This window comes from Austrofundulus limnaeus, unplaced genomic scaffold (genome assembly GCF_001266775.1).
Source record: "Austrofundulus limnaeus strain Quisiro unplaced genomic scaffold, Austrofundulus_limnaeus-1.0 Scaffold213, whole genome shotgun sequence".
Lineage (NCBI taxonomy): Eukaryota > Metazoa > Chordata > Actinopteri > Cyprinodontiformes > Rivulidae > Austrofundulus > Austrofundulus limnaeus.
This window is the reverse complement of record NW_013952615.1, coordinates 218353-234359: the sequence shown is the minus strand read 5'-3', so window position 1 is coordinate 234359 and position 16007 is coordinate 218353. Positions and strand designations below refer to the sequence as shown.

General features: G+C 39.3%; 1 protein-coding gene across 1 annotated transcript in view; it reads left to right on the top strand.

Annotated features, from left to right (window-relative positions):
• Nucleotides 1–16007, top strand: part of LOC106525128 (dynein heavy chain 2, axonemal-like) — a gene marked incomplete in the record, with an annotated part of 65095 nt that overhangs the window by 36854 nt on the left and 12234 nt on the right. The window contains 27 exon segments of the mRNA XM_014019253.1: nt 299–343; nt 346–525; nt 777–842; nt 844–882; nt 1878–2066; nt 2429–2514; nt 2626–2756; nt 2897–3046; nt 4003–4229; nt 4497–4507; nt 6848–6992; nt 7290–7489; nt 7621–7747; nt 7836–8028; nt 8192–8262; nt 8896–8967; nt 9145–9328; nt 9445–9480; nt 9483–9628; nt 9757–9948; nt 10772–10880; nt 10883–10943; nt 11407–11581; nt 11583–11641; nt 14028–14095; nt 14098–14189; nt 14764–14853. Of these exon segments, the coding sequence (XP_013874707.1) occupies nt 299–343; nt 346–525; nt 777–842; nt 844–882; nt 1878–2066; nt 2429–2514; nt 2626–2756; nt 2897–3046; nt 4003–4229; nt 4497–4507; nt 6848–6992; nt 7290–7489; nt 7621–7747; nt 7836–8028; nt 8192–8262; nt 8896–8967; nt 9145–9328; nt 9445–9480; nt 9483–9628; nt 9757–9948; nt 10772–10880; nt 10883–10943; nt 11407–11581; nt 11583–11641; nt 14028–14095; nt 14098–14189; nt 14764–14853 (3144 nt within the window).

The following is a 16007-nucleotide window of genomic DNA, read 5'->3' as shown; positions in this document are numbered from 1 at the left end:
GTGTAAATAAAATGGCTCCGTCCGTGTCATATTTTTAAACATTTAGTTTAAAAATTATAAACTGAACACCCAACAGTATTTTTACAGTCTTTATTTTACAGTTAAAGTATATGTTTATCATATAAAGTCCAATGTTACAATTAATCGGGGATCCCTTTAATCTAAATTTGAAACTTCTGTTTGCGGAGCTGCTCCTCAGTTAGAAAGAACACCCTATTTCTAAGCATTTTTACATTGTGTATCTCTTCAGTTTGTTGTGTCATGTAACCTCCCGTCTTGTGTCTCCTCTACTGTCCAGACCACCTCCAACAACATCCAGGATATCATAGAGAGCTGCACAGAAAAAAAAGGAACAAAGGCCTGGTCATGCCAGCCGGCGGGAAGCAGATGGTGTGTTTCCTGGACGACCTCAACATGCCGGCCCAGGACCTGTTCGGGTCCCAGCCGCCACTAGAGCTGCCACGCTTCTGGATCGACTATGGCTTTTGGTACGACCGCCAGAAACAGACCCTAAAGTTTGTCAAGGTGAGGTATGATATTTTGATGAAAGTAGGAAAGAGTTCTGTTTGTTAGATGCTTCATGTTACTTAATTTGTTTTTGTCTTCCTTAGATGATTTTAGACATTATTTTTGCTACTTCTACTTCGTAGCTGGTCTTTTGCTACATTTAGCTTTTAGTTAGCCATCTGCTACTTTTCCTATTCAGCTGGTGTTTTGAAGCTTTAAGTGTGAGTTTCTGACTGAGGATTGAACTTTCTGTGACTCTTTATAATCAGGTCATGTTCTTGGTGGGGTCCATGGGCCCCCCTGGTGGAGGAAGGACTCGGATCTCACCCCTGCTTTCAAAGTGGGTTCAACCTCATCAATATGACCTTTCCTCATGTAAGTCTCACCTCTTCATTTCTTTTTTTTCTCCCTGAATATAAAAAACAAGCTGGTGTTTTTCACTGTTCTGTGCAAAACATGAACTGTTGAACTTCTCACATGTTGGATGTTTTAGCTCCATTTTTTTTAAAATCCATTTTCATGTTTTAATCATTTCATCACAAAGGAATTGATTTTTATTATAGTTACGCTGTTTTTTAAACACAATGAAGACAAACAATATAATAACTGTGCAGCATTTCAAAACAAAGAAACAAAACGGAAACAAAAGAAGAGAAAAGAGAAATATAAATAAATAAACTGAGCTTCAAAAATAGAACAAAAGGTCACTGGTCTTAATATTAGTGGAATTATGAGTGATTTGAGGATTGGTAATTAGCAGATATAGGCTATTGTACACAAAATTTCATGAATAAATAAGAAAAGTAAATAAATACAAATGAAATAAGTGAAAAGAAATAAATCAGCTGGGTGAAAGGGCAAGAAAATAAAAAGACATATATAAATCAAAAACAAGGAGAATCAAAAAAGTTCAAAAGAATCAATTAAATGCTAAACGTAAAAAAAGAGTAATGATGTATTTAAGGGTAAATAAATAAAAAATAAATAATGAGAGAAATTAAATCAGCTTTATGAAGGGGCAAGTAAATAAATAGACATGTATAAATAAAAAAACAAGAAGAATCCAAGTTAGTTAGTTACGCTGTTTAAAAATCTGTACAGTTTTTGATTTCCCAGCACAAAAATACACAGAGAGAATGATAGAGTGAGAATATTACCACCTAGTTTGTTTGAGTTATTCTAGTTTCATTCTCCTTTTAGTCATCACAAATTTGTTTAGGAAAATAGACACTCAAAACTTAAAAAAAAAAAGTTTTTCTCAAATAGTCTTTTCCTTTCTCTTGACCGCTGTGTATTATTTTGACACCCATGGTTGCAGGGTTCTTGAGATATTTAAAAACTGATAATCAAATGTCTCATTTCACATGCAGGAGTCACAAATCACAAGCATCCACAGCACTATGATCAAGCAGAAGCTGCAGGCGTGTGTGGAACCGGTGAAGCGTACCGGAGAGATTGTGACTCAGGCCACTTTAGAGCTGTATAATGGCGTCTTGGCATCTTTTCTTCCCACTCCAGCCAAGATACACTACGTCTTCAACCTCAGAGATATCTCTAAGGTACACCTCATCCTCGCTGTTCGCAAACTGCTCGACCTGAGCCGCTCCTCTGATGCGCTCATTTCTAACGGTTGGCCGCAAGTGCTTACCATGAACTGATCCTTCTTTACTCCTCCCAGCTGCACGGTTCTTCTTCTGTCTCACTGTTTTCTCCCACCTTTCACCAGAGCATACCTCCACCTCGTCAAGCTCTCTTCCACCTGCTGTCACTACAAATCACATCTGCAAACATCAAAGTTCACTGGGACTCCAAAGAGATTTCCTATGAACTATGTTAGAAATTATAGCATTTTAATAAAAAAAAACTGATCACGAATAAAGATCTTAACATAAGTTTTCTGCGTTTGTTCATATTTTTTTAGGTTTTCCAGGGAATGCTAAAAGCTCATCCAGGGATTCATGTAACCCAAAACAGCATCACCAGACTGTGGATCCATGAGTGTTTTAGGTACTTTTTATGACATTCATAGTATCCTAGCTAATGCTTTTGATGTAGACATATTTTAATTTATAATTTTGTTTTTTCATCATGTGATATGTTGTGGTTTGTTGTTTTCAGAGTGTTTTCAGATCGGCTTGTGAACCAAAGTGACATGAACCCTTTTGTAGCTCTTCTGAAGAAAAAGCTGTCCTCACAGTTCAGCCTGAATTTCTACAGCATCTGTCCCAACAGACAGCCGCTAATATTTGGTATCTACAATACTGTATTGACAAATTCATGCCAGCACAGATGTGACTATGTTCAGTGGTAGCTTAAAATATTTTCACAGATACGACCGATCAGGAAGGTATGAGCTTTAAGTGTGTTTATTTCTGCCTTTGTGGATCAGGTGATTTCTTAAGCGACTCTTCGGGCTATGAGGACATTCTGAACATGAAGGGTCTGAAGAAGTTCATGGAGACGAAGCTGGAAGACTATAACCTGACGCCTGGAGTGGTTCCCATGAGCCTCGTGCTCTTTCAAGACGCCATCAAACACAGTACACTCGAGAATACCATCATTTCCTGCTTACTCCGATTTTAACCCAAACTGAACGACAAAATTTGATTACAGCTCGCTGTTCATGACGGCAGGCAATAATATCTGATGAATCAGTGGACAGATTTTAATAAAAGAATCAGTTTGTGCAGCTAATCCACACTACTAATGAAAAATTATTGATCTAACTGAGCTAAAATTTGATGTAACCAAAGCTGAGATTCAGCTCCAACATGAAAAAATATTTTATCCATATTTAAATTGTGCCTGTTTTAGTTATCTTACAACAATTTGTCAATTTTTTTGTTCCTTTCTTGTTTATTTTTTATTTTTTTGCTAATTTCAAAGACTTTACATTCCTTTCACAATCTGTCTGCTGATTTCAAATAGTTTCTGCTAATTTTAGCTGCCTTTTGCTAATTTTAACTACTTTTGTGTGCATGTTTCAGCTGCTTTTCTACTAATTGCATCTGTTTTGTGCCAAATTAATTTTTTTTCAGCTTAACTGAATCAGATTTAGACAAAATGACTAAACTCACGGTGGGGTAGCTGAAAGCTATTCTCACCACATGCTGAAGGCTAATTAGCATGTCGAGATGGCTAACAAAGCTAATACAAATCATTCGATGGTGTGCACTTTTTCTCTGATCTGTAACTCTGCAACTGAGTAACGTAGAAAAATCATGCTTCACAGCTACACAAGTTGTGGGTCAACAGTGATTCTAAGTGATTTTAGGGTCAAGACTTGACTTTTAATATGCATTCATTTGAGGACTTTTAGTAAACATCCAACTAATAATGCCTGAATTCATTTATTTATATGTCTGCTGAAGCTTTGCAAACTCACTATCAGAACAGTAATGAAAGTCGGTGTATCTGAAATTTTCATCCATAAGAACCAAGTGAGTAAGGGTTTTTTATGAAGAGTTTACAATATCTGTTGTGTTCTTGCCCCAGTAACCCGTGTTGTGCGTGTGACCAGTCAGCCCCGAGGCAACATGCTTCTCATCGGTATCGGGGGCTCGGGGAGACAGAGTTTGTCCAAGATGGCCGCCTACATCTATGAATACCAGGTGTTCCAGGTGGAAGTGACCAAACAGTACCGCAAACAGGAGTTCAGAGCTTTATATCATGTTATAATGTCATTCCCTCATCACAAACATATCCAGAGTGTTGATTTGACTCATTCATGCATGTTTGAGAAGTCCTTGAATCTCCTGTGGCCATGTGGAGCTGCCTAAACACTTCCTGGTACAAAGCACCGCCTGTTTGTACAAAGCTCCTCCCTGGAGCTCAGTCTGCAGCCGAGCTCCCTCCCCACAGAGCACCTCTCCCAATGAGGTATATTTAGAGGGGCTATCACGTGACTTTGGGTATGCTAAACGCAAATCCATCTTGACACAGTCATTCAACCATTGAACACAGACCCACAATGCTGTGTCACTGTGCAGCAATCGGAGTGGCAAATGTTCAGACCTCATAACATTTTATCGGTACGTTTTTTTAAAAATTATTTTAAATAAGAAGGCTATGTTTAGCATTGTGTTTATGTTCAGAATTAGTACTGACAAAAAATGGATCAAAATCAGTTGTGAACTACATGAAATCTCCCACTGCTGGAGGGTGAAATTAAACTTTTTGTTTGTGTTTTTGTATTTCTGTTGAGTCGAGGTCTGCCATTATAATAAAGACAGAAGTGTTAATTTGCACTCCTGATTGCTTACTTAAGTTTTGTGACAGTATGTAATATTTATACAACAGACACATTGGTATTTATCTAAACTTATTAAGCAAAAGAAAAAAGAAAGAAAATACCCTGACATTTGCTTTGTGGATTGCTTACTAAAGCTCTGTAACAGTAAATACATTTATTTTTCACATGAAGTAATATTTTTATCTATCTAAATTTATTCCAGTATTAACCGCACACCGATCGTGTCCACATTCCCACAGAATGTAAATAACAACTAGACATGGGTTTTTACGATGCAAAAACAAGTGTGCATTGCCATGTAGCATGTCATTGCAGCATGGCTTTGCCTGCAACATTGGACTTGCAGAATGAAGTGTGACCAAGTTGAAATGTGTTTTCTAATTATTATCAGTCAAACACCTACCAAGTCAGCAGGTGTTTGTAATTAGGGTAATTGTGTGACAATACAGTATAACAAACTGAAATTATGAAGTTTTACTGAAACAGTATGTTCATAGCTGGGATTGGACCCTGATCTGAATGAAATCCCACAGTGTTCACCATGACACTATAGGAGCTGTGGCAGAGGACAATCCCAGGGCTTGGATTGTGTGCATGCAGAAAGAGTTTACCTTGCCAATACAATTATTGACACTAAACTGCATAATATTACAAAAATAGAGCAGTATTAAGACAATATTATAGTAAACCATCAAAATACAATCATATTAGTATTGTAAACACTGAACTACTGAGTTGAAATACGAAACTATGGTGCAGTACCAAATTGTGTAGATGCAGCAGGGGGCAGTATTGGACCAATAAAAGGCTCCATTGACTGCTATTATAATTCATTAAACATTAATATTTCATAAACTATAAGTTTTGCAGGCACCATAAGGCATAGCCAGCATTTGGCACAGGAGCTTTACAGATATAAACTACAATGGCAGCTCTAGGTCAAAGTATGCAGGAGGAGAAGCATGGCAAAGTTGAGATGACTTGGATGGGAAACGAATCACAATAGTGTGCATTGCATTGGCAATGAACACTGATAAATTGAAGAAACTATTTTACAGACATGCTTTCAGGTCACTGCTATTTTTGTGCACTGTGAATTTCAAAAAACAAGCTGAACTGATAAATAAAGATTTATGTTTACAGGTACTTGAGTGTGTTTGGCTTCATTGTCAACATGGAGAGTTTGTTCAGATTGGTACCAGAAGTTCTAACCAACCAAAGTTTCTTGTTACAAGTTGAGCCAAGATCACTTGAGCTGTTCTTCAGTGCAGTACACAAAGCAGGTAAGTTATAATTTGCTTTCAATTTCAAGTGTACTTATGATTTGTGAAACATAGTTAACAGACCTAGTGATATTTAGGATGTGTGATTATGCAGGTAGATTTAACAAGAACCCAAGCTGTCGTCAGTTCATGGCAATCTTCCGTAAGATGATTGTGCACAGCAGGGTATCACCATCTTCAGCTGGAAATGTCTGATCAAGGCTGCTCTCTGCTCAATACAAACACAACCAGGGCCAGTTTGCATGTTCTCTGCTGAAGTCAGAACAAAAACATGTGTGTGTTAGGTTACTCTAAATAATCCTAGTTGTGGGTCTGAGTATGGATTGTTGTTAGTCTCATAAGTCTTATGGAATTGTGAACTGTACAAATTATTAGTTTAAACCTTTGATGTGTATACTATTTTCCAATATACTGTATGCAAATATATGTTCATTCACTCATTCAAAAATACTTTATTGATCCCAGAGGGAAATAAGGAAATAAGAAGTTTAGGAAAGTAGAAATTTACAAGTAAATTGGAAACCAGATGTGTAGCAGCCCTGATCATTTTCAAAACCTGTCCATAGGAGTCTTTTAAAAACAAGGAAAAAACAAGAAAGGAAAATAAAATATATTATATATAACATGAGGTGATCATGAGGTAGTATTAGAAATGTAGAGATACTGCATGGTGCACTTTTTATTTTAACTTTATTTTTCCTTGTAGGTTCTTGATGTTTGTTTCTCTTTTCTTTGCTTAAATGATGGTATGTAGTAAACAATTTTACGTTTGTTTCATGTTGTGTGTGCCTGTCTGCTGGGCCAGGCTGCTGAATGAGGCGAGCGGCTCGTTACTGGACGATGAGCAGCTGGGGGACACCTTGCAGACCTCCAAAGATACGGCCAAGCAAGTTTCTGAGCAAGTGGTGAGCAGCGAGCGGACCGAGAAGAACATCGACTCTGCAAGAGAGGTCAGGAGTGGGAATGAGGCGAAAAGAGCCGAGGAGATTATTTCTCTCATTTTGAGCATGTAACCTGAAATGTCACACCCTGGCTATCCATGCTGTTTCCTCGGACACCTCGAAATCTGAAATGGTTCATGAGCTTGGCACGCTAAGAGAAGTTGAGGCCCCGTGCCAACTTTAATTAAAGCTCATTTATTATTTGTATGCTTCATTGTTATGGAGATTTTACCCATCATTTCCTCATTCAGAGTTGAGAAAAATAGCCTTAGATTTGAGAGTCACAGCACTCTGTCCCTCTGACAGGCCTATCGTCCGTGTGCCCAGAGAACCTCCATTCTCTTCTTCATTCTAAGCAACCTGAACCTGATCGACCCCATGTACCAGTTCTCTCTGGATGCCTACATAAATCTGTTCATCCTCAGCATAGAAAAGAGCAAACGCAGTGAAACCCTGAAGGAATGGATCAAAAACCTCAACGACTGCCCCATGTACGCCGTGTACAGGTCAGCACGGTTCATCCTAATTAATCTGTTTGAATGGGCTCGAACTGTTTCTGATCTGTTTATATCTCTTTATAAAGTATAAACTTTATCTAATAGTGCAGTTTCTGTTGCTATTTCTCTGTCTGCTGCAGCTACACATGTCGGGGTCTGTTTGAGTCTCACAAGCTTCTCTTCAGCTTCCAGATGTGCGTCAAAGTCCTGGAGGTGACTGGAGAACTCGACGAGAACGAGTACGCCGTCTTACTTCGAGGAGGAACGGTGAGAAACTAAAGCCAATACCAATCCAGAGAGTTCCTACCTTCCAACACAACTACTTCTGTTGGACCGATCACGGTTCCTTTTTAAGGTTCTCGATAAAAACGACCGACCGGAGAACCCGTGTGCCAGCTGGCTGTCAGACTCCAGCTGGGTCAGCATCACACAGCTGGAGAAGCTGAAGAGCTTCGGCGGCATCGTGCCGTCCTTCGAACGTCGAGCTAGAAACTGGAAGCTGTGGTTTACTAAAGCTGAGCTGAAGAACGCCAAACTGCCAGGTCTGTATGTTTCAGAAGAGCTGAGAACAAAAAAATAATCAAACAAACATTAAAACTGGAGTTAAATGTGTTACAAACAACCCTAAAGTCAATTGGTTGTAGTTTTATTTTTTTATTGAACTATTGTTTTTACATTTAAGCTGATGTTTTGTTTTTCGTGAAGTTTTTGGGGAGAAAAAGCTCACCGAGCTCCAGAAGATGCTGATAGTGCGTTCTTTACATCCCTCCTTCATAGGCTACGTTCACACCGCAGGTCTTAATGCTCAGTTCCGATTTTTTGAAAAAATCCGATCTTTTTGTGTGAACGTTCACATTACATTTTAAATGTGACCTGCATCAGACCCCTGTGTGAACGCTACACAGCACTGATGTGACACGCATGCGCAGTAAAAGACGTGACGTCTCATCAGCCGGCTTGTTTGTTTACAGAGCTAGCATGGATGCTACATTTTGCACATCGAATCGGAAGTTGTTGTTTAATCAGAGCCGATTAAATAATTATCTGACCTGCTTCTTTAGTTCAGTGTTTATATCTGAACCTGCCTCTGACCGGGATGCTCCAGTGAAGATTTTTTTTTCTTAACGAAACTACAAGCTGGAAAAAAGTATCGACCGAGTAGCTAACTTTAGGATCAATACTCTCTGCGACCCAGGCTGGACATCGTTATTATCATACTATCTACATGGAAAATGAAAAGTCAAAAGATGAAGCAACTGGACTTGTGATTTGGAGCTGTAAACACACGGAGCTACAGATTTAAACAGCGAGACTTGAGGTTAGTGTCTTATCGATCCTTCACCCCCTCCTCGTGATGAAAAAGTCAGATGAATGTGACATGAGCGTTCACACTGCAGTCACTTTGAAAACATCAGATATGTATCCGATTTAAAATCGCATACCTGGGCTGCCGCTTCGTGGAGCCTCCCGTCCTCGACATGAAGGCGGTGAGTTTTAGATGTCACTCGCTCAACTCTGGAATCATTAACGGTCTCCAAACAGCATTATCCTTTTTTTTTGTGTATGTGTTTTTATCATAACAGGCCTACTTCTAGCGCTGGTTTTATGTTTCAGTGACACAAATCCTGACATATTTTCAGCGTTGATGTCGGTGTTCCCTGCAGGTCGTGGAGGAGTCCGCCAGCTGCCTTCCTCTGATCTTCGTTCTGTCCCCTGGAGTGGACCCCACGGCAGCCCTGCTGCAGCTGGCCGAGGCTTCCGGCAGGAGCAGAGACGTCCACTCTCTCTCTCTGGGCCAGGGTCAGGCGCCCATCACCGAGCGAGTGATAGAGGAGGGAGTCAAGAAATGTGCGGGACAAGTCGCCGTCTTCCTTTGTGTAATCGCTGAGTCACTAGGGGGGATAGAAAGACATACAACTCCTCATGTCATAAAAAACATAAGTTCCAAACCTTTCATTGTCCAGGTTACTGGGTGTTCCTTGCCAACTGCCACCTCTCTCTCTCTGGATGCCTGAGCTGGGTAAGCTCATTAAGCAGCTCCAGAAGCCCCGTCCAGACTTCAGACTCTGGCTCAGCTCGTCTCCACACCCAGAGTTCCCCATCACCATCTTGCAGGCTGGCATCAAGATGACCACTGAACCACCGAAGGTGAACAACTCAGGAAATCGAATATACTTTTTTTTTTTGCTTTGCTTGACACCAAACATGTGCCGCATCATCAGATTTGTTTTTGTGCCTCGTTTTTAATCCCGCTGCCCAAATTTTTCTGTCTCCAGGGAGTGAAAGCCAACATGAAGCCTCTGCATCAGCTGGTGACCGAAGCCCAGTTCAGCCGCTGCTTGAGAGCCGAGCCCTACAGGAAGCTGCTCTTCTCCCTCTGCTGCTTCCACAGCGTCCTGCTGGAGCGGAACAAGTTTCATCAGACGGGCTGGAACATCGTCTACGACTTCAAAGATTCAGAATTCGAGGTCAGAGTTCGACGTGCTTATCCTTCAGATACAAAAAGGCAAAGAAAACTTTGTTCTATTTAAGAATCTTGGCATACCACACATTATTTTACCCATTTGGACTCATAACTAGCCTATTTTCTTTTTAACTTGGCTCGGCAAAAGGGTCACAGGAAGTGACATCAAAGGGGAACTCCTTTAGTAAAAAGAACTCTGGTCTTTGTTTATTGAAACATCATGATTTGAACTCTGACTCTTTTTTCATTTGTTTCTCTCTGATAGTGACTCAAAATAATCTAAAACAGATTCCTCTCCACAGTCTGGGCTGTTGAGCATTTTAGCTTAGCTCTGTTTTCATGCAGACATTGCCCTTTGACATCACTTCCTGTTCCTTCACATGCAAACATCTCAACAACTGTTCATCTCAGCAGCATGAAAATTATTTTGTAATACGTTCTCAGTGTTATCTTTCCAAAAATGCATTTGTATGTATACAAATCTTATATCTCTCTTACTGTATATATAATACAAATGCATTTTTGGAAAGATACAAATTACAAAAGTGTTGATATCACAGGCACTTTAACACTTTCCCTTTCAGTCAAACCAGCATTTAGTTATTAATTTTTGTAGTGACAACATGGAGTCATGATCTCTGTGTGGGGTTAAAATCATGTTTTCTATGAGTTGTTTCTATTTATTCTTGTTAAAAATGATAAACAAAAATAAATCTGCGTTGCGTTCTTTCCTCCCCTCCCTCCCTTTGATGTTTCTGTCTCTGTGCAGTAGAAATATTTTACCTCTTCTCTTTAAAGTAAAGATCTCATTCTCGATGCCTCCTCAGGTGAGCGAGAAGCTGCTCTGCCTCTACCTGGATAAGTATGAGGAGATTCACTGGGACGCTCTCAAATACCTCATCGCCGACATCATCTATGGTGGTCACGTCACAGACGACTTCTGACCACCTACATCAACGACTTCTTCTGTGAGGCTGCTGTAACTGAGCCACACTTCAAGTAAGACACAGACACCCGCATATTTACCTGCTCAGTTTATTTGATGTTCAGATATGCTCTTTAAATTGAAATACATTTTGCCGATAATTAGGTTGTTGTATAAGAAAATATGGTGAAGCAGCACATCAGTATTAAATAAAAAGTGATGCCATTCTCTGCTGTGAGCAGAGCGCTAGCACCACCAAGAGGACAAACTGAATATTACACCAACAGAAGCAGAACCTGATCACTAAAACCTGAGATCTGTGTTGTTCCTGTTTTCTCACTCCTCTCTCTCAAAAAAATAAAAAAATTAAATAAATAAATAAACAAAATAAAATACTAAATAGATTTTTAGCCCTGAAATTATTCCGTAAATATAACTCAAAAGATGGATTTTGTCAGCTCTGCTGAAGTTAATGCATTAGTACACGAACGCTCATCATTTATTTATTTAATGCTTCTAATCACCCTCTCATCTTAGGTTGTCAGTTTTACCCACCTATCATATATCCAGCGACGGCTCCCACTCAGAACACCAGGAATATATCAGCCTTCTGCCGTCCACCGAGCACCCAGAGGTGTTCGGCCAGCACCCGAACGCCGACATTGTGAGCCAGATCACCGAGACCAGGACGCAGTTCGACACCCTGCTTGCCCCTGCAGCAGCAGGTCACCAGCACCTCCACGGCCGGGTCCAGGCCCAGCAGAGAGGACACGTGAGGAGGAGAGGAAACACGTGATAAATTTCAACATTTTACCAGAAATAATGGGAACTTATTTATTTATTTATTTATTTATTTATTTATTTATTTATTTATTTATTTACCATTATTTTACCAGGCAAGTCCCATTGAGATCTCAGATCTCTTTTTCAAGGGTGGCCTGGGCCTGAAGGTAACCTATTGTACAAGTTTTGGGGGGGTGGGGGAAACCGGAGTACCTGGAGAAAACCCACGCAAGCACGAGGGGAACATGCAAACAAAATCTTTAACTTGTTAGTTTAATCTTTTATGTAATAAATACAAATACAGTGACTTTATTAAACCTAGAAAAGTATTTTTTTAGTATGAGAGTATATTTTTCTTGAGATGTCTTTTCAGAGGAGTTAAAGTGCCTGTGACATGCATATCCATGAAATACAAAAAGTCAAAGAAAATATATTTATATTTAAGAAACTTGGCATAATACACATGATTTGACCTGTTATGTCACATAATTGACATATTTTCTTTTGAATTTTGCTCAGCTAAAGTGAAACAGGAAGTGACATCAAAGGGAAACTCTTTGAGAAAGAAAACTTCCTGGTTTTTGTTTATTGAAGCATTATTATTTGAACTCTTGACTCTTTCTCCTCTCTCTATGATAGTGATTAAAATATTCTAAAGAAACATCAGATTCTTCTCTACAGACTGGGTTGTTAGCATTTTAGCAACACTCTGTTTATATTCAGATATTCCCCTTTGACATCACTTCCTGTTACTTCACATGAGAATATCTCAACAACTGTTCATCTCAGCGGCATGAAATCTTTTTTACAATGTGCTATCAATGTTATCTTTCCAACAAAACATTCATATTTATTATAAAAATTTGATGTCACAGGCACTTTAAGCTTTTTATTTTTCAGCTAGACAATACCTGTGTGTGTGTGCAATTCTCTAAAAAGAGTCAGCAAATTTAAAGATGATATTTGATGCAAAATTCACTTTTTTGCTGCTAAATACTTTTTATTGTGTACTTGGAGTCCCTAGGAGTGGAAAAAAGTTGAATTTAGTCTGCCCTGGTGCTGTTTGGGTCATATTTTTCAACCCGTTCAGTTTTTTCTATTTTCTGTGGCATTTTCTGAACTATTAGGTCAAATTATTTGTGGACAGACATTTAAGGTCTGGACTTACCAGCTATAATTTGGTGGTCTTGGGGTCAGACTCTGGGTCCAACATGTAAGGCTGGATGGAAAAGTCTTCTGTTGTTGATTTCTTTTAATAAATAGTAGATAAAAAGTTTCTGCGCAGCTACATAGCCGTAAACCCCTCTATTGAACTAGAATGAACCGGTCTGGGGGCTGGAGGGGTGGCGGGGTGTGAAGGTGTGAAGCAACTCGTTTGGATTTAAAGAGACAGCCTCAAAACAAGTTGATCTGAGTGACGCCTCAGAAAAGGGGCGGGGCTTGTGAAGCTACAAAAAGGAGGAATTCTGTCCAAAGCATTTCAGCTTCACTTTATAAAGACTTATAAAGGATTTAAATGTGAAAAATAAGGATTTAAGAGCACATGTCTCCTTTAAAACAAGCTTCAGGATTAAATGATGAAGTATCATTTGAGAATGAGAAATAATGGAACGTACACACCCCTTTATGGTGCCCTGCATTAATGCTGTGCCAAAATGACTGCTTCACTGTTTAACTTGTGGTTTTTATACCACAACAGTAACATGTTTTACTTTTCAGTCAGAACAGTTTGAGTCAAACTCTGTGATCTGTGAGTAAAAACCTTATGGATTAGTTTTGTGACTGAAACAATTGTTTGAACACGAGCCACATGTAGTTATATCTGCGCAGTAAGTTCTAGCTTTTTTTTTCTTTTTTCTTTTTTTAATGGAGGCTGATGTGGTTTAATCACAAACTCCAAACTTGCTGCTTTTTATTTCCAAACCTCTGAGTGAAACTCGATAAAAAATGATTACAGTTCGTGTGTCTTTTTTTTTCCCCCTAAACTGTCCCGTCTCTCCGTTTTTGTGGCGGGCCCAATTAATAGTTAGCTGAAGCTTCACGAAGCCAGTCATTTCTGACCTTTTCTTCCCAGCAGTGCTGAGACATCTACAGTATATAGTTACATAACTCTGGCTGAGAGTCATCAGCGTAATAAGATACAGATCTAGGAATCTGGGCTTTAGGGAGGACTCTGCTGTAAAATATTAGGCCAGGCCTCAGAGGACACTTTTCAGGCTCAAATTGAGTTTCCCTCCAGATCAGCTCTGTTTATTTTTAAACCAACAGAAACAATTGTTCCCGAGTGTAACAACTAATGAAAGCACACACAGTTTTGTATAGTTTGACGTAAAGATAACTTTTCATCTGTTCTCTGGTTCATGGTGTGTTTTTAGATCATGTCGATGTTTGTTAAGAGACGTCAGAGGGAAAATCCCAGCGCCGATCGACTGCGAGAAAACCAGGACCCCTCCTCACCTCTCAACGTGGTCTTGCTGCAGGAGATCCAGAGATACAACTCTGTCCTGGAGACTATTGTGTACGAGCTGCTTCCTTTTGTGTTTGTTAACGGGACGGATGACGTTTGGGTCAAAGGAAAAGTTAGACGCAGGAGAAACACATCAAAGTCAACAACAATTAGCAGATTTGCAGCAGAAACGGTCCGATTTCTCACGTATGAATAGTTTGCATTTCAGGTTGATAAAATAAAACAACTGTTGTTTTTAGATGTCGATCGATAGAAAGGAAATCAAGTATTTTTTTATATGATTTATTTTTATCTTACGCAAACATCATAAATCTAAATATTCCAGCATCTTTACATGAAATTTACATTTTTTGTGAAAAACATTTTATACATATACAGGGTTTTCTCCACTCACATTTGTACAATTAATCTGAATTCATGAGTTTTATTCAACAAACAGAACCAGAACTGTTAAATATGTGCTTGTTTTATGAAAAATGACCCAAACATTGATTTTTTTTCTTCCTGTTTTAGATCCGTAGCCTTGTTTAAAACAAATCTGAAGCTTGTTGAAGACTTTAAAAGTCACCTGAAGGAAGTTAAAGGACGACTTCACTTTAGGATGAAACAAACCTGTTGCTGTTTGTGTTTCAGCTCATAAAGAGGAGCTGGAGAACAGCATTAAAGGCTTCGTGGTGATGGAGGAGACCTTTAACTGCATCCACGACGCTCACGTGCCTCCACTGTGGGGGAAGGTGGTAACACACCAGCTTATATGTGATAAACTGGTTCTGTTAGCCCTGTTTGTCAGATCAAAGCTATTTGTAGCATTTTTATCAACCCCCAAAAGACAACAGTGGACAAAGTTTTTGTCTGCACGTGTTTGTTAGTAAAATATCTCATCAGCTACTGGATGAACTTTCATGAAAATCTAATCTAAATAATCTTTGGATGTATGGAGGACCGAAACTGACTAATTAAAAATAAAAGCAGAAATATATAAATGGACCAATAAATAAATATATACACTTAAAATGCACCAATTACATTAAAAAAGGAGAACTTGTAACTCGTGATTTATTTTTCCAGTTTATTTATTTACCTAGCCTGGCCCTTGCCTTCCTACGCAGCTCCGCTCAATTCTAGTTTCCCTTTTCTGCTCCGTCTGGGACTTCTCCCATTGAGATGGATTTCACTGGCAGATTTTTAGCCGGGCCAATCAGAGAAGAGAACGTCGACTTTCTGCGCACTGTCTGCTTGCAGTTTATTTTACCTGGGCCAATCAGCAAACAGAAGGAGGAGCTTTGATCTACGTTGATTTTCTGCACAGTGTCTGCTAGTTAGTTTAGCATACAGCAGTGGAGGAAGTGAATGAAGCCAGTCTGTGTTGATAAGGCTTCCAAATTAAAATTAATTTGTCTGACAAAGCAGCAGCTCTCATTTACAGTCGTCTCGTTAGGCTCAGCATATTTCTCCCCTCAGTAGGGTTGTTTACAGCACACACGATTTCCAGTTAGCTTCTTAGCTTAGCCTCCGTCACAGCGACACACACACGCTTCAGCAGAGGCCACGCCTCCTGCAGGAATCACTTCTTTATACAGTAAGTCCAGACCCTTGTACAAAGCAAAGTGAAGGACAGGGTCTGGTTTTTACCAGGCAATTATTTACCTGGTATTTCTTATTATTATTGGTCTATTTATATATTTCTGCCTTTATTTCTAATTATATCAGTTTCGATCCTCCATATGGATGAACATCTACAACTGACTGACTCAACCTGATTCAAATCAGCTGCCAAAAAGTACGCAGCCGACAAAAAACTAGAACACTGTAAAAATCAGTACAGTGAAACTAGACACACACACACACACACACACACACACACACACACACACACACACACACACAC